General features: G+C 38.5%; 2 protein-coding genes across 2 annotated transcripts; both read left to right on the top strand.

Moving 5' to 3' along the window:
* Window positions 1-4,674: 4,674 nt before the first annotated feature.
* On the top strand, window positions 4,675-6,192 carry LOC104420417 (UPF0481 protein At3g47200). The gene has a single exon (XM_010032267.2). The coding sequence runs from the start codon at window positions 4,675-4,677 to the stop codon at window positions 6,190-6,192; it is 1,518 nt and encodes a 505-aa protein (XP_010030569.2).
* A 12,640-nt stretch (window positions 6,193-18,832) lies between these two features.
* LOC120288447 lies at window positions 18,833-19,540 on the top strand. Its single transcript, XM_039302432.1, has 2 exons — window positions 18,833-19,212; window positions 19,261-19,540. The coding sequence occupies exons 1-2, from the start codon at window positions 18,833-18,835 to the stop codon at window positions 19,538-19,540; spliced, it is 660 nt and encodes a 219-aa protein (XP_039158366.1).
* The last annotated feature ends 6,569 nt before the right edge of the window (window positions 19,541-26,109 follow it).

Here is a 26,109-nt window from a genome sequence, read left to right as displayed (position 1 = left end):
TTTTTTAAAAAAAACAATGAATAGTATGTTTCTAGTGCTTCCATTTGCAAATAGAAATAATTAGATTAAATCCTATATTTAATTAACCAAAGTGAGACGATGTTATAACATGGACCCATGAGAAAAAAAAATAATAATCATGTTACTATTCACGGTGAAACGTACCACATGTACATAAATTTAAGTAATTAGTCAAAATTCTCTCGAACTTTGAGAAGGGAACTTTGAGAAGTCACCAAGATGCAGTACCTCCTAAATATTTTTAAAGGGGTAATCTATGACATTTCAAAGATTGAGAGATGTTGTTGTGTAATGGTGTCAAAGCTCTAGAAGGCTATGAGCAAATATCTTATGCACATATTTAGTTTATTAATCACCTTTTTACCTTAAAAGCTTCCTTTGTTATTGTCCGCTACAAAGACATTTGAGTTAGTTCTCTTATTAGATTGATTCAGTTTGTAGGGATGTACTTAACAATTTTAATATATCTGTGATTAAGCACATCTCCTTTAGATGTTAATGTTATTTACTATCGTAGTGTTTAATTTAATTTTTCTTGTAATTACGTCTATCAAACTTTTAATTTCCTTATTTAATTTAACTTAGTGTGAATTTTAGCTTAAATTTGTCAATTTTTTAGTTCCATTATATTTTGGAGCTTTTGGTTGATTTAATTTCAATCTCATCTCTAATCACAGATTTATATTGATTCTCATTTGAAAATTTAATTTGAGCTTTGACTTCAACTTAGCCGCTCAAGTTTGATTCATCGGATATAATCGTATTAATTTACCAAATATTCCATGTAAAAATTTCATCCATCTACAATCGATTAAAGGGTCCAAATTCAATCGTTCACCCAGTTAATCCAACTTTAAGTACCTTTATTGCCACCACACTTCATAAGATTATCCACACCTACCGAACTTAATCCTCAAGTTGCTCTTTGCCTCCTCACTACTAGAACAATAGAGGGAGAACAAGGGAAAATTGTCCAATTGAGTTTATGTGATCAATTTGGGCTAGAATTTGCTAACATGATATGAATTGTCCTATGTGGCACTGTTGGAGGACGGTTGGCGTCCATGTTAGTAATTTGCATCCAAAATTGGCTAAATAAGTTCAATTAAGAAAATGTGAAAATGTTTAAAACTCAATTTGCAAAACTGAAAGGTCAAAAACCGAATTGGTAAAAATGTAATAAGTTTAGGACTTTTTGTATAATTTTCTCAAATAAAGTAAGTGTTTCTTGCTCAAACGTTAAAAGAACACTTTCATGCACAAGGCAAAACCATTGAAGGCGAAGCGATTAATTGATTAGTTAAGCAAAAGCTCCTCCAAGAAGGAAAGAAGTAAATATCCTCTCTATTTTGGAGCAAAGAAAAATATGCAAGTATAGGAGGGCAAATGTTACATCCGTGCAATCAAGTATCTTAGGGGGTGCATGACAACCCAAAATTTCTGTTCCGAAATAGTTTTTATTCCGCACTGCTTTTAGAAAGAAAACCGTTTGATAAACCTAATCGGTTTTTCTATTTACGGAATAGATTTCATTAGAAATAGGTTTGGAAGAGAAATCGAAGTTAAAATTTTCTACTTGATTAATGGAAGAGAAATCGAAATAATTTCTCTCACTAAACCCTAATTTCGGTGAGTCCTCCCCATCTCCTCTACGTCTCTACCTCCTCCTCCTCCTCCGCCTCTCCTCATTTTATTATAAATAAAAATAAATATATTCATTTAAAAATAAAAATAAATTTATTAAAATAAATAAATTATTTTTATTTATCATTTTATTTTTAGTTTATTAAAAATAAATTTATTAAATTTATTTAAAATAATTTATTTATGATAAATAAATTAAAATTATTTTTATTAAAAATAATTTTATTTTTATTTGCCTTGAGTGTTTTGCCAAATAAAATTATTTTTATTTTTTATTCATTTTAAAATAAATTTATTCGTAAAATAAAATAAAATAGAATAAATAAAATTAATGTATTAAATTTATTAAAAATAATTTATTTATGATAAATAAAAATAAATTATTTTTTTTAAATAAATTTATTTTTATTTGCCTTGAGTGTTTTAACAAATAAAATTATTTTTATTTTTTATTTTTATTCATTTTAAAATAAATTTAGTCGTAAAATAAAATAAAATAGATTAAATAAAATAAATTTATTTTTATATTTTAATTTTAAAATAAAATGATATTTTTTTATGATTTATTTTATTTTATTTTATTTTATTCATTTTTTTTTGTTACTAAATCATTTTTATTTTTTTTTTTTATATTAAAGGTCGTTGGTCGTCGTCGCCGCCGTCCGGAAGGAAGAAAATTTTGTGTCGTTATCAAACGAATTTCTATTTTTAGAATGGAAATTTTGTGTCGTTATCAAACGGTTATTTTTGCTTAGAAACTCTTCTAAAAATAGAAATAGAAAAATCTATTTGCCTGTTCGAAACTATTTTGGAACAGAATGGTTGTCATGCGCGCCCTTAGTTGTCGGGGTTTGATATGGTCCTTAGGCGGTGGCGGTGGGGGCTCACTTCGTTCATAATGTGATTTGTCAGTTGAGATGGAACATCTGGAGCTAGTATGCTGGGAAGTTGAGGTATTTTTTCGAACCCTCCTTCAAGTGTCACCCACGCGAGACCTGTCATTCAAAGTCTTCGAAGAAGGACCACACGTCTTTCCAGTTCATAGCATATTAGTTGCATCATGCACATTTATCTTCTATTCAGTTCAACCCGTTCTCCGTATACTTGAAAGACACCGCATCGAGATGTGGACATATAAAATTTTGGTGAAAGAAAACGAATCCAAAGAAATTAAAACTTATTCGATAGCTTGTAAGAGAAAGGTTAGATGGGCATAGTGATATCTAATCCCAAGCTATCCTATTAACGCTGTTCTTAAGGGGAGTGAGGCATTATTACCGATACCTACATGCAAAATTATACTATATTTGACTATCTATATTTTCCATCAGCAAGTAATTAAAGTATATAATTTATGAAAATCTAATTAAAAGGATGAGAAGGGCAAAAGACAAGCCTAACCATTCCGTGTGATGTAAAACAAGGAGACTATATGTACATGTGTTTCGCGTTGAGCATGAGGGGTCCGTTTCTAATTGGACATATTAAAAGTCAGTCCAATAATTGTACCTTGTATGGGTAAGGTGGGGGCATGTTATTTATGACGGAAAAGTATCAAAAAGTCTAAACCTTTTGCATTGGTTCATTGATTCAATTTAAACTTTTTAATTGGACCAATTTAGTCTAAACCTTTTAATATTGGTACCAATTCAGTCCATCCGGCCAATTTTGGCAGTTGGCGCGACGTGGGACGTCGGCCGGTGGCTGGATGCGACGTGGCAATTTGTATGATTTTTAATTATTTTTTCGAATTTTTTATTAATTTTTATTAATTTTTTTATTTTTCCTTTTCTTTTCATCTTCTTCCTGGGGTGGCCGGCCAGCCTCCGGTGAGGCTCGCCAGCCCCGGGTGAGGGCCGCACAGCCCTCGCCTATGGCCGGTGAGGGTCGCGGCCCTCGCTCGGCCTCTCCCAGGGCTGCCGGCGAAGTGGCTTCGCCGGATCCGGGCGAGCCAGCCTCGCTGCGCCGGCGAGGCCATGGCGGCCATCGCCGGGGTAGAGGCGAGGGCAGCGAAACCCTTGCCAACCACCGGCGAGGGTCGCGACCCTCGTTTGGCCTCGCCGGGCCACCTCGCCGCGCCTTAGCGAGATTCGGGCGAGGCCACCCTTGCCATCGAAGCGGCTGGTGGGATTGCTCGCAGCTTTCGCTTATGGAAGGAGAAGAAGAGCAAAAGCTAGCGGCGACGAAGCGAAGGAAATCGAGGTCGGGAGCCGGGCTAAGCGGGCGAGGTGGCCACAGGCGAGGCCGAGCGAGGGCCGCAACCCCGCCGGCGGTTGGCCGGGGCTTCGCGACCCTCGGCTCCTCCTTGGCAATGGCCTCCATGGCCTCGCCAACTACGGGCGAGGCTGGCCTCGCCCAGTCCGGGTTAAGCCGCCTCGCCGGCGGCCCAGGAGAGGTCGGGCGAGGGCCGCAACCCTCGCCGGCGGCAGGTGAGGGCTTCACGGCCCTTGCCCAGTGGCCGGTGAGCCTCACCGGAGGCTCGCCGGCAACCCCAGAAGAAGATGAAAAGGAAAAAAAAAAAAATTAATAAAAATCAATAAAAATTCGAAAAAATAATTAAAAAATCATAAAAATTGCCACAAATTGCCACGTCAGCATTCGGCCACCGGCCGACGTCCACGTCGGCGGCGATTGGCCAAAATTGGCTGGATGGATTGAATTGGTACCAATATTAAAAGGTTTAGACTGAATTGGTCCAATTGAAAAGTTTAGAGTGAATTGGTATCAATGCAATAGTTTAGGATTTTTTTGGTACTTTTCCCTATTTATGACGCTTTTATATTATCAATATGATGATGAATCCACGTGACGTCATGAGGGCTGGAATATTGTAAAGGTCTTTTTGAATCGCGATGGTGTGAAAGGTCTCTCATCTGTTCCAATATTCCTAGATATTTAAAGATCAATTCTGCTTTTTGGTTTTTTCGGGGGCTTATAAAGCATCAGTTCAAAGATCAAAACCCAAGAAAGGCAAAGGTAGTGAAACATAGACCCAATTCTTCACGAGAAATGGCTGCTGTGGAATCTGGACTCCTGAAGGTACAGCAAGAACCATCCGGGGCTCTCCGGATCGGCGTCGAGAACAACGGGGCCGAAATTGTCCCCAGAGATGAGCTAAGGCTATCCTCGTCCGAGTGTCGCGTCTCCATCAAAGAGATGCTCGCGCAACTTGGCCGGGAGGACCAGGACTACGTACAGAGCCCATGGCTGTGTGATGAGGAAAAGGCCTCTATTTGCCGGATCCCGCAATATCTCAAGGATGACGAGGACAAGGGCTATGATCCCCAGATCGTCTCCCTCGGGCCGTACCACCATGGTAAAGAGCACCTCCGCCCTATGGAGCAGCACAAGTTGCGCTGCCTCCACCACATCCTCACACGCTTTAATCACGGGATAGATTTATATTTAGACTCGGTGAAGGGGTTCGAGAAGAGAGCTCGCACCTGCTATGAGGAAACGATATCCATGAGCAGCAACGAGTTTGTGGAGATGATGGTGCTTGACGGGTGCTTTGTGATTGAGCTGCTCTTGGGAGTCGACACGGGGTTCCAGGGATTTGGCTACCATGACAATGACCCCATCTTCTCAGTGGGGCCATCCATACTCAAGACCAAGATCCGGCGAGACATGATAATGCTCGAGAACCAGATTCCGCTCTTCATTCTTGACCGGCTGCTCAGCCTCCAGCTTGGTGAACCCGACCAGGAGAAGCACGTGGTCGAGCTGGCGCTCCAGTTCTTCTCCCCCTTGACCCCGATCTGGGCCTTCATGGTGGAGACCGAATGCCCATCCGACCCCCGCAGGCTCCATTGCCTTGGAGCGTACTGGTCGAACACCCTGCCCTCGTCCGCAAAGCAGGGGGGGACCAAGATGCGAGAGGAGATCATGTGGCGAATGAGGATCACGAGGTGGTCGCAGAGACAGAACAAGCTCAATTTCTGCGTGACCAAGCTCCGGGAAGCTGGGATCGTGTTCCGGAATGTGCTTCATGACAGAGTAGGGAACATCGAGTTCTTGGACGGGGTCCTCTACATCCCCAAGCTTACGATTGATGAAGGGACGAGGTCGCTCTTCTTCAACTTGATAGCCTTCGAGCAGTCTCACATCCATTGCGGAAACCACGTCACCGCATACGTAATCTTCATGCACAGCTTGATTCACTCCCCTGAGGACGTCGACCACCTCCGTGACCGCATGATCCTCGATCACTGCCTTGGGAGCAATGCTGAGGTCGTTGACCTCTTCAACTGCCTTTGCCAGAAGTTGGCCTTCGACATCACAGACAGTTATCTCTTTGATCTGCGCACAGAGGTGTCATTGTACTGCTTACGTAGAAGGCTTCCCTTCAAAATGGCTACAGCCGCTTTCGCACGTAAGTGGAATTTCTGGGGAGCCGATCTCAGGAAAAAGTACTTCAACAATCCTTGGTCAACCATTTCTGTGATTGCTGCTTCCATTTTGCTTGTGCTCACTTTCACACAGACCTTCTATGGAGTCTATGGCTACTACAGGCCGTCACGTCCTTGATTTCTTATGTAGTGGAAATTATCTGATGAGCACTTTACAAGTGATAAAATTCTGGTGAAAATCTGGGAATTATGATTTTGCCTAGTTGACTATTAGCAGCTAATTTGGAGATGAATGCTTGAGATGTGGTGGTCTAGTCTCCTAGTCAAAAGAAAGTGTGATGGTGGCAAGCTTGGACCGCGTGAATTACATTTGTCACATAGATTCGAGTTCCATATAGCAATTTATTTCATATAAGAACATCTTATAATTTTTTTTATATCAAGCCACAACTTTCTAGTCATCAATCTTTGGACATTTTCTTAATTCTATCAAATACTTAAATTACATAATGAAATTAATGTTCGCCGATTAAATTGAGCGAATAGGCATTCCTTTAAGAAGTGATAAATAAGGCTATGAAAAAAGAAAAACATGAACTTATCAAGGAAAGGAAAGAGATGTTTCCCCTTTTTGCGAGACCAAAAAGAACTTCTACACCTCTTTTTTTGAAGTTAACCTCTACGAATTATGAGCAACCTCCTTTTGTGATGAAGTCCAAACAATTGGCAAAAAGATGAGGGTTTTAGGAGTTTGCATGATTCCCTCCTCTCCTTTACCGATATCTTCTTGAGTTCGTTGGACGATGTGAATCACAAAAATTAATTTTATGAACCCTATGTGAATTCCACATGTGAGTCTCACAAAATCAATGACTATAATTTATTTGATCTATTAAGCCTAGGTCCTGACATGTTTTTTCCTCTCATTCCTGTCAAAAGAGGCATTTTCCTGTAATGTCAAGTACAATTAATTCGGCATGCCTTGCGTCTGAGCTTCAAGACTATGAGCTACTCTCACCTATTCTCTTGGATATATTCATAATTTACTCATAAAGCAAATACAATTAATTTAACTTCGAAAGTTATCTACCCAAGTTGCATTCCAAATGGAGCTTTTCTTAGCAAGGTGAGGGGAGTTTATCGTCCTCATCAACAATGGTTCCCTCTATTTCTTGTTCCACCAAATTAAGCTAAATGAGACTTCACCCCATCTCCTTACACATACCATGTGCATGACGTGAGAGTGATATTAGAATAATCAAGCATCAATGTATAAATGGAAAGAAAGATCATATACCAAAGCAGATCAAGAATACTAGTGTTGACACCCAAAAATACCCCTATGGGCACATGTAAGGCCCGAGGGACCAAAAGTCTTGAAACGGTCATCACAATCATATATGGACCATAATTTATCGGCCCAGCCCCTAAATATCCGTATGAGAGAAGATAGTTAAGAATTTTGAGGAATATTGGGCTGAATTTCTACAGACTAAGACATGGAATATCTTGATGAAGCGGCAGGGCACCATGTGTCGAAGCCAAAGATCAATGATGAAGATGCAGCCTTGGCAGTGAGAATAGGCAAGAACAGGTTCGAAGGCGCCAAACTAAAAAGAGAGGCAGTTAGTGCTTGTTGGGCAAGCTATGACACAGTTGTCAAACAAGTATGGATGAGGCGATTAAGCCTAAAAAGTGGAGTGACCCTTGAGGAGGAAGTAACTAACCATTGACGGTTACCAAGTTAACCTATAAATATCATCAACCATCTAACAAAAAGCGCCCCCCTCGAACAACACACAAAACTACTTTCTATTGTCTTTACCTTAGTCTAGCTTAGCTATAGCTTAAGATTCCCATTGTAAATTCAATTCTGGCGAGTGTCTATATTGCAAGAAGTGTTGTCAATTAGATTCCAGTGCTAACCACTGTCTAGTGTCATTGATTAGATTTGGCGTTGTGTCCTCAGATTCATCTAGAGACAGTGTTCATTAGGTATTACCTCTATCTGGCGTTGTTGATTAGATCCCAACATTGTGTTCATGTGCATCTAAGAATAGTGTACACTAGATGTAGTTATCATTGTCCAACGTCATTGATTAGATTCCGATGTTGTGTCCTCATATCCATCTTAGATCATTGTCCATTAAGTGCCATCCTCATTGTCCAGCATTGTTGATTAAATTCCGGTACTGTGTCCTAAAGCTTAGTGGAAAGTAGTGTGCCATCCTAGAATTTCAGTCCTGTTTTCAATTTAATAAATCGGGCCTTTCATCGACGTGCCTATAGTGCTATTCTCAGAGATGATCACTCGTGAGATAACTAGACTATTTGGGGAAGTCTTTAAGGGATTTTAATGCAATAGACTTGAGAATTCAATCTGAAATCAACTGCTCGACCATGCTTATTTGCAGAGATCATTACGGCACAGTAAAGATCGATTAAAGATCAGAGATAGGTCGGTTCGACTGAGATGTGTGGTTAAACGTGTGTGATTCCACCGAATTGAAAAATTCTTGTCGACCGACACTAGACCAATTTTTCTGTCGTTTTGGTACCTTGTGTTCGTATTTGAAATCTCGAGATTTTCACGACTATCGAGAGTCGCCAATGTGTTGAAGAGGTTCATTGTGGCTCGAAGAAAATCGAACATGGGTCATTTGTACTAAAAATTTATGAAAGCTACCCGATATCCTAAGTCACGCTAAAATCACGCCAAATTGAAATTAACGGTGAATTTGAATCCGATTTTAGAAATTGAAAGTTTTGTCATGTCACGAGTCATTTTAAGAACGTCGACTCATCCTCCGAAGATTTTTTTGCAAACCGAGATTTTTTGCGAAAAGTCGGGACATGGCCGTTTTCGATCGGAAAATTCAAAGAACTGTTTTTTATCGCGTTTTTAGGATGCAAGTTGGTTCTATTGGCGAGAAAAAATACCAATTTGATCGAGGACTCGATAATAGAATTTATGGGAGCCAAATTGATTTGATTTGATTCAAGTGAGAATTGAGGAGGATTTGAGGGAAATGTGTACAAAATTCGTAGCCCCCATGCCCCTCAACCTTTTGGACCATTTGGGACTTGTTCTAGGGGGTTTAATGTGCACCAAATTGGCTAAGGATGACAGCCAATTGGTGGGACCAAGCCAAGGGGGACAAAGAAGATAGAAGTGAACCAAGGTGGCCCCCTCAAGCCAAAGTTGTCCCCCCTCCTCATCTCCTTCCCCATCCAGTCGACACCCCCTTCCATTTCAGCTCCTTAAGGTTTCCAAAACCCAAAGAACCGAACCAAAGCCGGCCCGAAGCTCCCCGTCGCCCGTCGAGAGCCGTTGCACGCCGTCCGATCACTCGCCAAGCTAGCGACTGCGTCCGCTCGCCGTCCAATCGCGCGCCTATTCGCGCGTCTCCATTACCCACACTCGCCACCAGTGCCCTGCTCACCGTCTACCGGAGCTGTCCCAGCCGCTGTGTGTCATCGTCAACCTCCTCAATCACCCGTCCAAGCCTCCTAGCCTCGCCGTGCCCGTTTCCAACTCAACTGGTCCCCAAAGTAGCCCCTTTGGCCCACGAACAAAAACCAAAGCCCTGGGTCTACAACTCGCTGTTTGGCCCGCTTTGGTCCCTTCCGGACCTCGAAAGGTGCACCCACTTTGGAGTTTGTGGATCGCCTCTGCGTCCTCGTCGTCGTGGTCCCATTGGATCGCTAATCCAGTGAGTTTACTCACTAATCCCTGTTTAGGAAAATTGATTATGCTTAAGGATTAATTAGTTTAGGTTAAGCTTGAATTAAGTGGTTAGTTATAATAAATTAGCAATTTAATTAATCGTTACTGCATGTTAGGTGGTTAGAGTAGTGCAATTAGCAACTAGATAAGCTCTAGTATTTATCTAGATAGGTTCGGAAACTTTCCGGGACCCGTCTCGGCTTTTAATTAGGCTTTTCTAGCCTAAGTTGCATTTATTGGCATTTATTAATTAATTTTCATAATTATTTAATTAATTATTATTTTCCGGAAATTAGACCGGGATAGCTGGTAACCGGAATTTTATGCCGATCGTAATAGTGTGATTTGTTTAATTAATTGAATGCTATTTTGTGCAAAGGTTCGGAAATTTTCCGGGACCCGTCTCGGCTTTTAATTAAGCTTTTCTGGCCTAAGTTGCATTTATTGGCATTTATTAATTAATTTTCATAATTATTTAATTAATTATTATTTTCCGGAAATTAGACCGAGATAGCCGGTGACTGGAATTTTATGCTGATCGTAATAGTGTGATTTTTTTAATTAATTGAGTGCTATTTTGTGCAAATTGAGTATGATTTGTAATTTTGGGGTATTTATCCCAAGATTTATTAATTTCATTATTTAATTAGAAAATCATCGGGCGTCAATTTACAGCGCCAAAAATGTTTTTATTGACTATATAATTAGTGGGAGTTTATTAAGTAAAGATATTATATTTTTAGCAAAGGCCGACCATGTACCCACACACGATTTTTTTATCGGGTATGATAAAAGTGGTGAAATGATTGGTGGGGTAGAATGGTATACTATATCAGCCTAAGGGCTTTGACATATCAGCTTAGAGTGAGCATTATACCTTAAGTATCGCACAGCTTCGGTGAGCAATTAAGTATCGCACATCTTTGGTGAGCAATTAAGTACCGCACAGCTTTAGTGAGCATTAGTTATATACTCTATCAGCCTGAGGGCTTCGATATATAAGCTTAGAGGGAGCTATATATGTTGGTGTCAGCTTTTGGTGAACATTTCTATCTATATTCAGCTTAGGGTGAGTAGTCGTTGATGTGATCGGACTTTATAGATAATATTAAATTGATCGACCAAGTAATGGTCTTGATGACATGGAATCAACTGAGTCGATTGATCGATAGTTCGATCTGTTGTGATGATTTGATTTATTGATGTGATTCGATAATTTTGTGAATCGTACTAACCTGCAGGAAGGCATCGAGGCAAAGGTAAGTCCTCTGAATTGTGCTTGTGCTTAGGCAGCCCTTGGGGCGTATTTTTTTCCTAGTCGGGTCTTAGGGAGTGAACTTGCTGAGACGTCATCTCACCCCGCTGTGGGATAACATTTTCAAGTCCTTAGATGGCAGCTCCTCCCAAGCGTTTTAGACAGTCGAAGAAAGTCACAGAGCATGTATCTTACATCCCGCTTCATAGGAGCCCTAGAGGATGGGTCTATGAGCTCATAAGGTCCGTGATCTGGGTTGATGAGGTTTTACCCCCACAAAGTACCCCATCAATACAGATCATGGTATCGACGTGCACAGGATGGACAGAGAGAGGGTCCCATATCAGAATTTGAGATACCTGTGTATGTGTTGGAGGTTGCTTTTGGAAAAGGCACAGCAGATCCTCCTAGTGGGCCGGTGGTGGACCCGTATCTTTCGGATCCAGGGACTCCGGTGTATTCAGTTGAAGGTTCCAATGAGGATGAGGAAGAGGATCTGTAGTTTTATGAAACCCTCCTGTTTTGTAGACCTTGTTTTTATAAATTGGTATTGTATATGACATGGCTTGATATATGTATATAAAAGTGTGTTGTGGTTTGAAAAATTTATGGCTCTGCTTTTCTATCCCATCTTGTTGTTGTCTGAGGGTTATTTATTCACTTTCACATGCGCATTAAAAAGAATGGGTCGGCGATGTGTCTTGGGACGTCGCTATTTAATCGACTGCTGAGGAATAAGCACACACTCGGAGGATCAAGGCGTGACAAGTAGTGCTCTAAGCATTTTTTCCATATCCAGCATTGTCAAAGTACCTTTGATATTGTATAGACTACTCCTAATTTTATTGGGGCTTTCATTATTAAATAAAGTGAGTCTAAAAGATGTCATTACTGAGGTTTCGACATTAATTATCATTGGTATTAGACGTGCGATTTACCAGCGACTTCTTTAATTTCAAGATTATAAAGTGTATTCTCGTTCACATTTGACCTTCTTAGCCCAAAGCCAACACATAATCTGAGTCTTCTTCAATAAAACCAAAATGCATGAAAGATATTTCGTTGCGGGATCCAAAACCGATAAAACATCATTTTGGCATGCCCAGTGGGACTTGTTGTTGGTCGAAGAGAGTGCCGTGCCATGTACAAGAGGTAACAGCGACATGGATGGGGCAATAGACGAATTGCCAACGGTGGATGATACCCAACGCATAGAATCGTCATCTGTACAACCTACCTTGAATCAAACACAAGGTGAGAATATGGACATCCTAAGGCAACAAGTCGAAGAGCTACAAAGATCAGTGGAAATTACCCTGGTCATGCTTTCATCAATGAAACGAACCATTGAATAAACTCAGAATGACGTTGCTGATTATATGGTCAAGAGGATGACTGATGTGGTAAGGTCATTGATAATCAATACATATTGCGAATGTGCGTAGAGACAACATGGGGTCCCCGTTAATACGACTCAGCCTTAGAGCGGGAATGTTCTTGTAACCACAAGTTATGCTTCTTTGCCATTACCTCTTGCAGTAAATTTTGGTACTATAGGGCAAAGTGTGCCACACTTGGCAATTGTAAAGATCCTATAAGAGGAAAGGTAATTTCAACAACTCAAATTGGTGGATCTAATACTCAAGGACCCTTTGATCCTAACAATCTAAATGGCCTGCAACTCTATTAGTACGCACCATTTGCTATTAATGAAAATGCCCCACAAGCTATGAGTGTTTCTAGTGTTATATCTATAGTTCAATCCAATGTGATACCCATATCTACAGTTGTTGACAATCACATAATGGTATTAGCTCCGCGTAGAGGGTAGGAACCAATGCCTCTCGCTAGGGGGCAGGACCAACCATTCCAACCAACATTCCCAAATGCTAATCCACTCGTGCTTGATTAGGATGTCAACCTATACATTTTAATCCGCAACCAAATAATCCACTGGTCAACTAGAATATATTCTAAGTGTATCAAGTTCTACAACAACTAGTGTACCAAGTTCCACAGCAACCTGTATATCAGGCTCTACAACCATTTATGCCTCAGATCCCATAGTAACCTATGTACCACACTCCACAACCACCTATGTATCAAGCCCCACAGCATGTGGCATACCAACCTCTTCAGCAGAAAATGAACCTGATGTTGCATCTTAACTATAATGCCCAATAGCTAGCGAGACTTCCTATGGCTGTCCCAGGTCATAACCAGATGGTCGTCAAACCTCCCTTAAGGAACAACATAAGTGATCCTTCTCATGTGGGAAATGTCTAATAAAAGCCTTATCCATATTAAATGGACATAATTCTTTACCCACGAGGGTTCAAGATGCCAGAATTTACATTGTTTACCGGAAAGGATGACCAATCCATTCGCAAACGGCATTCCATTGATTTGGGGGCGTCCGAACTTAATTAGATATCGTCCCACGTAGGACGCTCGGGACAGGTTCACACCTCACATAGAACACTCAAAGTCTTAGGTGATCACACGAGCATACCATCACATACTCCAATTTTTATCTTTCTCATTTAGCCCATGTGACATTCATGCAACATGCACTTCACTTGTCATATGCCATCATTCGCTTCACAAAATCAAACACATAATCCACATATCCAGTTTAGCCACTAATCCACATGGCTCGTATTTCAATTGACATGAATAACCACTAAATCGCATGTCACATAATCCAAACATGTTTACCCATAGAACTTCATATCACATAACCCGATTAACATGTTTACCCATAGAACTCCATATCACATAACCTGATTAACATGTTTAACCGTAAAACGACATATCACATAACTGGATTAACATGTTTAACTATAAAATGACATGTCACATGAACCGATTAACATGTTTAACTATAGAATCACATAGCATATAACCTAAATAGCATATTTAACCATGTAATCACATAGCACATAACCTAAATAGCATATTTAACCATGTAATCACATAGCACATAACCTGAATAGCATATTTAACCATGGAATCACATAGCACATAACCTAAATAGCATAAAAAAATCACTAAACCACATACCACATAACCCAAATAAGATATATCATGCTAATAAACCATTATCAAGTCCTAATCTACTCATAAAGTGCAATGAAAGCCCTAAATGAAGGCTAGAAAGCCACTCACGAACGATCCAGGCTTCAAAACACATCGGAAGAAGGTACAACAAGACCGAACAGTGGCTAAAGGCTGCTGGTCGCGCATCCTCTGTGCTGGACGGTGGCTGGTCGTGGCTCCGGTGGTGGCTCAGCGAAGGTTCGGCAATGTTTCAACATCGGTGCATTCTCCAATGAAGGAGATAAGTAAAGAACGAGCTTGAATGAAGATGAAAATGGCTTGGAGGGTTCGACTATCCAAGGTGAGGGAGAGAAAATGAAAGTGAAAGTGAGTGAGAGAGAGAGAGAGAGAGAGAGCTGAACGTGAGGTGGGGAGGAAAAGGGAGGAGAGAGAAAGATCTTGTCCCTCATTAATGCTTTGCCTCTCAAATCGTCCATATCTCTTAACCTAGGCTTCCATGAAATGAAGATGTGACTTTTTTGAAGAGGGAGAAATGAGAGTGAGGGGAGAGAGAAGAGGTGGCCGGTAGTTTGGAGAGGAAAGGGAGGAGAGAGAGAAAAGAATGGTTTTGTCTCCATAAATGCCCATCAACTCTTTTGTCTCTTGTCCATCAATGGTGGCTTGGAGAATAAGTAAAAATCTTGATATTAAATGGGAGGATTTGCACTCAAGTGGCTAGGATTGGACGAGACTAGGGTAAGTAGCTTATGGTCTCCCCTTTCACCCACCCACATCATAGGTTTGGGCCCTTGGGCCGCGCATCAAAGGCGTGGGCCCAATTAGGCCTTGCACCTCGAGCTTGGGCTCGCTTGGGTCTTCGTTTGTGGCCTGCTTCCACTATTCCGAGCTCAAATACCCTATTCAATGTCCTCGTGGCCTATTAATCCTCAAAACATTTTCCTCCGATAATCACTTACCGGAATAATTTCGTTCTGAAAAGTGGGGTCGGAATGAGGATATCACAGTCAATAATGAGATTTTTAGGATGGCTTGATTTGTACTTCCAATTATTATTGAATCTGTCATTATCTGCAAAGGTTTGCTAAACCTCTTTTTCCTTTGAATCTTCTGACTTTTCTTCAACTTGACTTTGATCACCAGAAGGCTGAGTTTACTCAGGGGATTCATACTTCATTAAGTCTGAAGCTAACTCAGACTCTTCGAGTTGAGTTTGGTCTTGTTGGTTTTGGACAACTTCTTGAAACCTAACATTCATTGATTCTTCAACAGTCTGTGTATTCTTGTTAAAGACCTTGTAAGCTTTGGTTGAAGTAGAATAGTTAAGGAATATCCATTTATCCGATCTTTCTTCAAATTTGTCGGGCCGATCATTTTCATCTTTGAAAATAAAGCACTTGCAACTAAACACATGAAAATAAGAAATATTTGGCTTTTTCCCTTTGTAAACTTCATAGGAGGTTTTTTCTATGATGGGCCTTGGAAATACTATGTTAATTATATAACAAGCGTGGAAATTGTTTCCGCCCAAAAGCGAGAAGAGACTCTACTTTCAATTAACAGTGTTCGGGGCCATCTCTTATAAAGACCAAGTTTTTCTTTCTACAACTCCATTTTGTTCTGGAGTGTGAGGAAAGGACAAAACATATTGAAGACCATTTTTATCACAAAAATTTGCAAATTTTTTATTTTCAAATTCTCCACCATGATTAGTCTTAATACTCAAAATGGCATAACCTTTATCATTTTGAACATTTTTAGCAAATTTTGAAAAATATGAGAAGGTTTTTGCTTTATTTACCAAGAAAAAAACCCAAGTAAATCTTGAATAGTTGTCTACAACTACCAAACAATACTTCTTACTACCGATGCTTTGAGTTCCAATTGGGTTGAAAAGATCCATGTAAAGAAGCTACAAAACACAATAAGTGGAGACTTAATTTATAGATTTAAATGAGCTTCTGACCTATTTTCCCAATATACATGATGTACATATTCAGACTTCTGGTACATCATTTTGGGGAGACCATGGACTAGTTTCTTAGACGATAGTTTAGCAATCTGTTTCATACTAACATGTCCTATATTGCGATGCTAGAAAATTTGTTTCATCTTGAATTAAGATAAGACATTAAGAGTTTTCTAGACTTATCTCCAAAAGATAAATATTGCTATGCCTTCGTCCGATGAAGGTTTGAGAGAAGTCTCGACTAACTCCAGAACAAACATCTTCTTGAAATTGATTCTGAATCTTGTATTATATAATTGACTTATGCTTAGAAGATTATAGTTCAAGCCTTGTACCAAAGAAACATTATTGATGATCAAACTCCCAATCATCACTGTTCCATGTCAAATGATCTTTCATTTGCCGTCCCCACACCAAATGAAACATTTCCTTCTCTTTGTTATTTTATAATTTTATGAAATTGCTTGAATCTTTGGTCATATGTCTAGAACAACTACTATCCAAATATCATTTGCTTTTCTTCTTAACAAGAACCTGCAGTCAAAAAAGATATCTCAAATTTTCTTTAGTACCCAAATTTTCTTGGGTCTTGAGAAGTTAGTTTAAAAACAGGTTTTGTCCAATCTTTCTTAACAAGTCTCCAAACTTTAGAACATTTGAGAGCATTCCGACCAATAGGTTTTACAAAAACTTTTTTTAAGTGATTTTTTTAAGCAGATTTTGGAGGTCTTTGTCTAAATCTCTCATTGACTTTAGGAAAATCAATCAAAAGAACACTTTCTTTGTTCAGACCCAAACCAGATTTATCATAATATGGTATTTGAGCTATAAGAATTTGTTCTAAAGTTTTTGAGCCTTTGGAGAACTTTATAGAAATATCTGAAATTTTCTATTTCAAAATTTCATTTTCTTTTTGAAAGGGAATTAGAATTTTTGTCAAATCATCAAAATTATTTTTCAAACTTTCAAATTTTTCTATCCAATAATTATCTTATTGTCTGAGTTTTGAATTTTCATTCTTTAATTCGGAGATCTTTTAAGAGAAGATTTGAGGTTTAAGCAAAACTCATCTATATACTTAGAAATTTTAATAGGAATTTCTAAATGACTTACTTCAATTTCCTTATCGACTCTAAGTCTCGTGTCTCGAGTTAGATTCGATTCCGAGTTTGATTCCGAATGAGCCATTAAACAGATATTCGCAAACTCCTTTTCACTTTCCTCGCATTTTGTGTCACTCCAAGTTTCTACTTTTAGAGCTTTCTTATTTTTTTATATTTACCTTTCTTCTTTTTCAACAAGAGATAATTAGGCTTGATGTGTCCTTTTTTTTTTTTTTTTTTTTTTGCACTAAAAGCATATCACATCCTTGCTAAATTTAACATCTTTTATTGATATTTTCTGGAAATTTTGCTTATTCTGTTTTTTTTAATTCAATCTTCTTCCTTTCTTATTTAGTTTCACGAATTTCTTTATCATGAGAGCCAACTCCTCATTGTCCATGTCATTGTCTATGTCTGTATCATTAGAATCGGTATTAGACTTAAGTGCAATCGACTTCTTACCTTTTGGATCCTCTCCAACATTGATCTATTCCACTTCGTACGATTGAATAGTGCCTTTCAGCTCGTCAATAGAGAGAGGCATAATTCTCTGTGTTTCCCGAATTGATGTTTTCACATAGTTCTAATCCTTTGAAAGTCCTCACAGAAGTTTGTTGACCTTCATTGAGGCAGAAATTGGTTGACCTTGATATGCCAACACATTTGCAATTTCTGTAAATCGACTAAATATATTTCCAATAGACTCTCCAAGCTTCATCTTAAAGGATTCATATTGGCCAAGCAAGATATTTATTTTTACCTCTTTACACGATCTATTCCTTTATAGGTGACATGAAGTCTATCCCAGCCTTCTTTAACTATTTCACATGAAGAAAATCTGTTATATTCAACAAAAGACAAAGCACACTTTAAAGAATATATGGCCTTTGCATCAAGAGTCTATCTCTTGGTAATTTATGCTTGGTTGGTTTTCTCAGCATCCTTGTCTAAGACTTCTTTTCCTTGTCAGATGCAGAAGTTGCCTTTGGCTCGATTTCTCTTTCTACAACGTCCCATTCCAGATGATCTATGGATCTCAGGAATGCTTTTATTTTATTCTTCCACATACTCTATTCTTTTCCATCAAAATAAGGTAGCCTGGTGTTACCCTACCCCTCCACGAGTCCTAGTGCTAAACAACTAGCCATAGAAGATCTTTAACTCAGAAGTAAAAACACTTCAACAGATGAGCACAAGGCTCGATACCAATTGATAATGCTAATACGAACACTTAGAGATGGGTGTATAGGTGTTTAAAAGAATTTTTGATAAATAAATAAATTTCGAACAAAGTCTGAAAACCAAATAGAGTTTGATAAGCAAATCACCAAACTTATGATGAAATGACTTTGGCAAGAGTCTGCGATATAACTTCAGAAGTATACTATTCTTCAAAATAAGAATAAGAGCTAGAAATTTTTGTCAATCTCAAAACTTGGTAAGAGTTTTCTCAACAGACTCCCCAAGAAATCAACCTATGCGGGCGAGATCGTCCCCGACGATGAGCGAAGGCCTCCCAAGTCCGGGTGGTTCATCTCCATCGAAGAGAAGCTTGCACAAGGTCGCCAAGACAATGTGCCAAGCTCGTGGGAAAATCTCTCCATTTACCAAATCCCACGCTATCTCAAGCATGGAGAGGACAAAGACTAGGTCCCCCAAATCGTCTCCCTCGGGCCGTACCACCACGGTGAGGAGCACCTCCGCCATATGGAGCGGCACAAGTGGCACTGCCTCCACCGCATCCTCAAGTGCTCTGGTCAAGGGATAGGCCTCTATCTAGACTCGGTGAAGAAGGTCGAGTGGAGTGCTTGTGCTTGCAACGAGGGAAGGATATCCGTGAATCCTGACAAGTTCATGGAGATGATGGTTCTCGACAGTTGCTTTGTGATCGAGATGTTCCAGGGATTGGACGAGGGGTTTGAGAATCTCGGCTACTTTCCCAATGACCCTGTCTTCTCAATGCGGGGATCGATACCCCAGATCCAGTGGGACGTGATCATGCTCAAGAATCAGATCCTGCTCTTCATACTCGATCAGCCACTCATTCTCCAGCTCAGCGACCCCAACCAAAAGGAGTGTGTGGCCGAGTTGGCGATCTAGTTCTTCTGCCCTCTAATGCCGAATGACTTTTCCAGGACGCACATCCCAGGATTGGAGTTCGACCAGTTATACGACCATGGCAAGGTCCATTGCCTTGAAGGGTTCCGGAGGAGCCTCATGCACTTGTGCCCGAAGCGGCCCAGAAGCAAGCGATTGCTGCAATGTTGGCCACAGTTCACATACTGCTTGACCAAGCTCCACGAAGCTAGGCTCAAGATGAGGTTGGATCTTGAGAGTTTTTTGGGGGACATCAAGTTCGAGGACGAGATCCTCAGGATCCCGCATCTGGGACGAGGTCGCTCTTCCTCAACTTGATTGCCTTTGAGCAATCTCACTTCAATCACATCAACTACGTCACGTCATACGTAATCTTCATGCGCGGCTTAATCAACTCCCCCGAGGACGTCTGGTACCTCTGCCACCGCGGGATCCTCATACACTGCCTTAAGAGTGATGCCTAGGTCGCTGACCTCTTCTCCCGGCTTTGCCAGGAGGTGGCCTTTGATATCAAAGCATGTTTGGTGCTCTGGAAGAAAGTGGAACCATTTCCTTTAATGCCAATGATTTCCCTCTCCCTTTATGCAAGGGCGACGTAATATTAAATCTCGAGTGGTCTTGGATTACCGTGAGAGCCTTACTCACCCGCAAGTGGAATTCTTGGGTATTTATTCTCAAGAACAAGTACTTAGACAATCCCTGGTCAATCATTTCTGTAATTGCTGGTTCCATTTTGCTTGTGCTTACTTTCATACAGGCCCTCTATGCAGTCTATGGCTACTACATGCCCCGTTCTTGATTTTTCATGTAGTAGTGTTAATTATCTGATACGTAAATGTCAAACTTGATTAATCAAATTAGGTGATGCAATTTTTTTTGTTCTTTCTTTCATTCTTATTTTTATTTTTTTGGTTAGTCCCAATCCTCAGGTCAACCATGGATAAAGGACTATAATTTCCCTCTCTCGCAATTAATAAATTTTAGATTCTACCTTCAGAGTTTGGAATGACTTCGTGCAGTGCCACTCTCACTTGAGATCTAATCTCGGGTTGTGCCTTGATTGTGTAGGAACTTTTCAAGGTAGATAGTCTACCATAAACTATATTGTAGTCCAACAATTGAAATTTGTCAATTCATTGACATTTTTTGTCTGCCAGTGTCATTCCAACGGCAGAGTTGATTGTTTGCTCTGCACCTTTCATAACAAAAAAGTAATGGATCATAATCAAAGTCAAAAGCATATGAATATAGTTATCACATGTGCAATGGACTTAAATGTTTTTAACAAGCAATAACATACCACGCCTTAAGAGATTTAAACCTCTGACCCAAAATTGAGAAGGAACCATAATAACACCAACCTCAACTTTCCTTTTCTATTTTGCTTCTTATAAAAAAAAGGCCTCAACTTTCTCTTTTCGTGTAAACAATAATTAAGGAATTGACTATTGGGTCAGTTGAAAAACTAAGTTCCTTCATCGGTGTGAACTTTCTATTGATTTTATGCTCAGTTTATATCTCACTTGATGCTCATGAGTGATTGGCAAATCAAATGAGTAAAACAGATGGCCGGAATTATTTTAAAAAGAGTTAATAACTTTTTGCTCCCTCACATGTACTCACATGTACTCACATTGATTTTTTATAAAATAAATTGTAAGGGGGTGGCGCAGATTCGATAACTTAAATAGCTTCATACACATTCTTTCAAGCTTTAGTTGACCATAATGCCTATGAAAAAGACAGCATTCTTCTGAAAACACACCCTCTCTATCTTTCTCTTGATTGTCAAAAGCACCTTCGAATAAGAAGCTACAAGCGCATCTTCTCAGTCTCCATTTCGGACACTCACTTTCTTCGACATCCATGGAGTAGTCAAACTAAAAGGAATAGTTAAACAACTTGATGGAACATTGAAACACTTCAAAAGCACACTTCCCCACATGAACAAACATGCTTGGGTGACCCAAATGGCTTGTGTATGACACCATATGAAACTCAATTCAACTCATTATAAATCTGCACAGCGAGTATATCTATCATTTTCAACGCGTTTCAAGCTTCAAAATGTCATGATTTGAATAAAAACATAAGTCACATGCAATGATCTGCTATATGAATGAATATGTATGATGGGTCAAAATAACATCAAAATGACACTTAACCACCGTTGTGAAATCATGCTCAACAGGGTGTATACAGCATGCACAGCCTAACAAGTGCATCAATTTCGCAAGAAGTCAGCAAGATTCAAGTTTGATGCTTATTTATACTTAAGTATCTCAGGCATCGTTCACAAAAAGGATGAAGCACTCATCATTTAATGAAGAAACAATCACAATCAGCAAGGTTTCGGATCATGTTCCACATACTAAGGCCGGGAAAAATGCAATGATTCGAAGATAAATTGATATGGATTCTGAGCTATTCAACATGGACATGAGACTAAAACACGCTAGAAATGATCAGCAAAGAGCAATATATTATTTGAAAGTGCTAGTATGAACACCTAGAGGGAGGTGAATAGGTGTGAAGAAAATTTTTCGTGAACAACAGTAGGAATATTTTACTTTTGAAACTGAGTCTGAAGAATAACAAACTTTGAGCTTGTTCAGACTTTAACAGTTAAATAGAACTACAAACAAAATAAAGGAGTTCAGGGAAGAGAATAAGAACACATAATTTATAGTGGTTCGGCTTAGATTAAAGCCTACGTCCACTTTCCCACGCTAACAGCCTTCTGGCTCGATTCCATTATGCAATCAACAAGAGATTACAACTTTGAATGCAAACACTTAGTGATAGATCACACTATCTTACTAAGTCACTCTTTTGGTATTTCTCTCACGATCACAAATGTTTAAGCTCACTAAAGACAAGTGTATGATCAAAGGTCGCTCAGACTTTGGAATTATAAATTCTATGCTCTGTCTCTTACTTGCTCATCGGTCCTTGATCTCCTTAAATACTCATCCACTTCCAAACTAGCCGTTGGACAGTATCTTAGAGGATTGTCTTCCAATCTACCCATTGGACAGATCTGTATCTGGAAGATTTGGTAGCCGTTAAGTGACAAAAGTAGAATCCCAAGTTGATTCTGATCGTCCATACAAATAGAATCTTGGTTTCCATAAGTAGAGCTTCTTCATTTAAAAAGTTCTTGTCTTTAAGATCCAATTATCAATCAATTAGATTGAGTCAATCAAATCAATCTTGATGTAGAATCCAAATCAGATCACTAGCCGTTATAGGTTTGGGCTTGTGTTACCTTTTGTTAAGTTGTTTCGTTCTGAACAGCTTCATTATGAATCTGCTATGTTCTGAACTTGTGTCTCATTCTGGACCTTGTCACGTTCTAGACTTGTGTCTAGTTCTGTATATAAAGTCTTAGAGTGTTCTGTTGAAAGTAAAGTCTGAGTGTCTTCAAATTGAAGTGGAGTTTGAGTGTCTTCAGATTGAAATAGAGTCTGAGTGTCTTCAAACTGAAGTAGAGTCTGAGTGTCTTCCGTCTGAAGTAGACTTTACTATATGGACGTAAGTCTGAATATATTCTGTTTCTGAATAAATTTAGCCTTAAGGTCACTAGCCGTTATATGTTTGGGCTTGTGTTACGTTTTGTCAAGTTATTTCGTTCTGAACAGCTTTGTTTTGAATATGCTATATTCTGAACTTGTGCCTCGTTCGGGACCTTGTCACGTTCTGGACTTGTGTCTCGTTTTGTATGTAAAGTCTCGAGAGTGTTCTATCGAAGTAAAGTTCGAGTGTCTTCGGATCAAGTAGAGTCTGAGTGTCTTCTGTCTAAAGTAAACTTTACTATCTGGACGTAAGTCTGAACATATTCTGCTTCTGAACAGATTTAGCCTTGAGGTCTGAACATAGTCTGAATAAGTTCAACTTCGGCATAGAGTCTGTATTCTGGTTCTTTCAAGTATAAACTTTGACAATATCCTTTATACATTCTATCATCTGCATAAGCTGTTACTCAACCATTAAACACGTTAGTAGCCTTTGATTTATTTTGTCATCTTCAAAACATCACAAATGATTTCCCTAACAATCTTCCCCTTTTTGATGATGACAAAACAATCTCTGAATATGCAAATGTGTAATCACACTTTCTAAAATATTGATAAATCAATCATCAAATTTTAGATTTTAAAAAAAAAAAATGATTTGAATCAAAAGACAGCAAATAGATTGAGCATAACAATATACAGAAAAATAATTGCAGCTCAATATTATGCAATAAATAATATCAACCAATCAACACATATGCATATTTATATTATCTCCCCCCTTTTTGTCGTAATCAAAAAGCGATAACAATGAAAATAATATCACGTAGAGAATATAAAGCGATAACAAATATATCTTGCATGAAACACAATTTCAAAAAAAAAAATTCAGTTTTTATAAAATAAATCGAATATCAAAGATATGTAGTCACTTCGATCATATATAGCAACTATTCAATAAAAATCATGAATGGATAATAAAATTCACTTACCCTTTTTTGTCATAATAAAAAATAATATAAATAAAAGATTTGTTAATGACAAAAGGTAATAAAAGATGCACTAACCGGATTTTTTTAGAACTTAACAAGTTTTGTCACATTTAGATTTTCCTTCCTTCCATAATAATTAAGATCATGATCAATTCAAAAAGATTTTTCTATAATTGATCAATGCTCCCTCTCAATTTGTTGCCTTTTTGAGGTGATCATGATTCTTTTCCTTTCTTTTGGATTCACGTTCTCCCCCTTTTGTACAACACATAAGGGATTTCCTCAATAATTTGCAAAAACTTTGCACAAGGAAGAACATTTTTTAGCCTCCTTCCTCTGATTTTGCGAATCAAACTTGCAATCTTCGCATGTGATACTTTTCTGATTGCACCAAGATTTGTGTAGATTCGCAATCATTCTTCCCTTATAGAATTTCCTGCAATGAACTCATTTCCTTTTTGGTATCCATCAATTTCGATCCGTCCATTTTGTTAGAGCAAAATATAAAATCTCCATAGAAAATTAAATATTCTTTTTAAACTCATCATAACAACGTATTTAAGGAAAGAATATTATGCACGATAATATTTTGAAAAAGAAATTCTCACTTGGTCATAGCACGATTAAATCAGAGGAAATAAAATCCTTGAATATCTAAGAATATCTTGCATAATAAGTTAATATCTCGTAAAACAGATTTCTACTCTGCAAAATATGATAAAATCTTATAGCATAAAATCAAACTAAATAAATTCATTTGTCTCTAAGCAAGATATCAAAAATAATCACACGATTCTTTCTTCAATAAATCATAGAATACTGTCATAATAAAATCCGAATCAACCGAGGCATAAAGAGGATCTATCGAATATCAAGTATAATGAGGATTATGTGCCCAAATCAAATTGAGAAAAATACATTCCTTACCAAATTCTCTTTCTTTTCTTCCTTTATTTCCTGCAAAAAAACAACTCACATTTTCTTTGGTACCCATATTTTCTTGGGTCCATGAGAGTTAGTAGAGTATGCTGTTTTTACCCAATCTCTCTTAATAGGTCTCTAGACTTTAAGACATTCTTTCTCAAAGTGTTCTGAATTTCCACAATTCGAACACCTGAGGGCATTTCGACCAACAGGTTTTGTAAATATCCTTTGAAAATGCTTCTTGTATGCAAGTCTAGGAGGTCTTTGTCTAAATCTCTCCTTGACTTTAGAAAAATCTATTAGAGAATCACTTTCCTTATTGAAACCAAGTCCCGACTTATTATAGTAAGGTACTTGTATGAAAAAGATATGCTCTAATATTTTTGAACCATTTGAAAATTTTGTTGAAATATTTGAAAATTCTTTTTTTAAAGAATCATTTTATTTGACAAGTAAATCTCGACTTTCTTTTGTTTGTAGAAAATCTTTTTGCAAAATTTCAAAACTTTATTTTTGAGAAAGATCATGTTGCCTAAACCATGAATTCTCATTTTTTAGTTCGGAGATCCTTTTAAGAGAAGATTTGATATTTAAGCAGAGTTCATTTATATACTTTGAAACTTTGATAGGAATTTTTGAATGGCTTACCTCGATTTCCTCATCGGATTCTGAGTCTGTGTCTAATTCAAACTCTGATTCTGATTCCGAATTTGAGTCTGAGTCCGAATGTGCCATCAAGCATATATTTCCTTGCTCATCATCTTCTTTCATAGTTCTTTCTGCTCATTCTGCTTGTATTGTCTTCTTCCATTGAATTTCCTTCATTTTCTACTCAGCTTTTTTAATTTCTTGATCATAAAAGTAAGTTCTCTATCATCCATGTCATTTTCTGAGTCTGTATCATCAGAATCAGCATTAAATTTTAATGTAATTAACTTCTTACATTTGGGATTTTCATCATTGATTTGTTCCACTTCGTAGGATTGAAGAGTGCCAATTAATTCATCAACGGAGAGTGGCATAATCCTCTGAGTCTCCTGGATTGAGGTCTTTACATGGTTCCAATCTTTTGAGAGACCTCGTAGAAGTTTGTTGACCTTCATTAGGGTGAAAATTGGATGACCTTGATACGCCAAACCATTTATAATTTCAGTAAAACAACTAAACATATCTCCAATCGACTCTCCTGGCTTCATCTTGAAGGATTCATATTGGCCAAGCAAGAAATTTACTCTTGTCTCTTTTACATGATCAGTCCCTTCATAAGTAACATGAAGTCTATCCCAGACTTCCTTTGCTGTTTCACATGAAGAAATTTTGTTATACTCAGTAGGAGACAATGCGCAATATGAAGAATAAATGGCTTTTGCATGAAGAGCTTCTCTTTTGGATACCTCCGTCCGAGACATAGGAGCAGGGGGTTTGGTTTCTTTGTCTTTGCCATTCTTATTTGATA

The sequence above is a fragment of the Eucalyptus grandis genome, chromosome 9 (genome assembly GCF_016545825.1).
Source record: "Eucalyptus grandis isolate ANBG69807.140 chromosome 9, ASM1654582v1, whole genome shotgun sequence".
NCBI lineage: Eukaryota > Viridiplantae > Streptophyta > Magnoliopsida > Myrtales > Myrtaceae > Eucalyptus > Eucalyptus grandis.
Note: the sequence above shows the minus strand (reverse complement) of the source record. Positions and strands in the feature narration are given on the sequence as shown.

Coding starts and splice junctions, on each gene's coding strand:
- LOC104420417 (XM_010032267.2), top strand. CDS start 4,675: ATGGCTGCTGTGGAATCTGGACTCCTGAAGGTACAGCAAGAACCATCC.
- LOC120288447 (XM_039302432.1), top strand. CDS start 18,833: ATGGAGCGGCACAAGTGGCACTGCCTCCACCGCATCCTCAAGTGCTCT. Junction 19,213..19,260: donor CAAAAGGAGTGTGTGGCCGA/GTTGGCGATCTA, acceptor TGACTTTTCCAG/GACGCACATCCCAGGATTGG.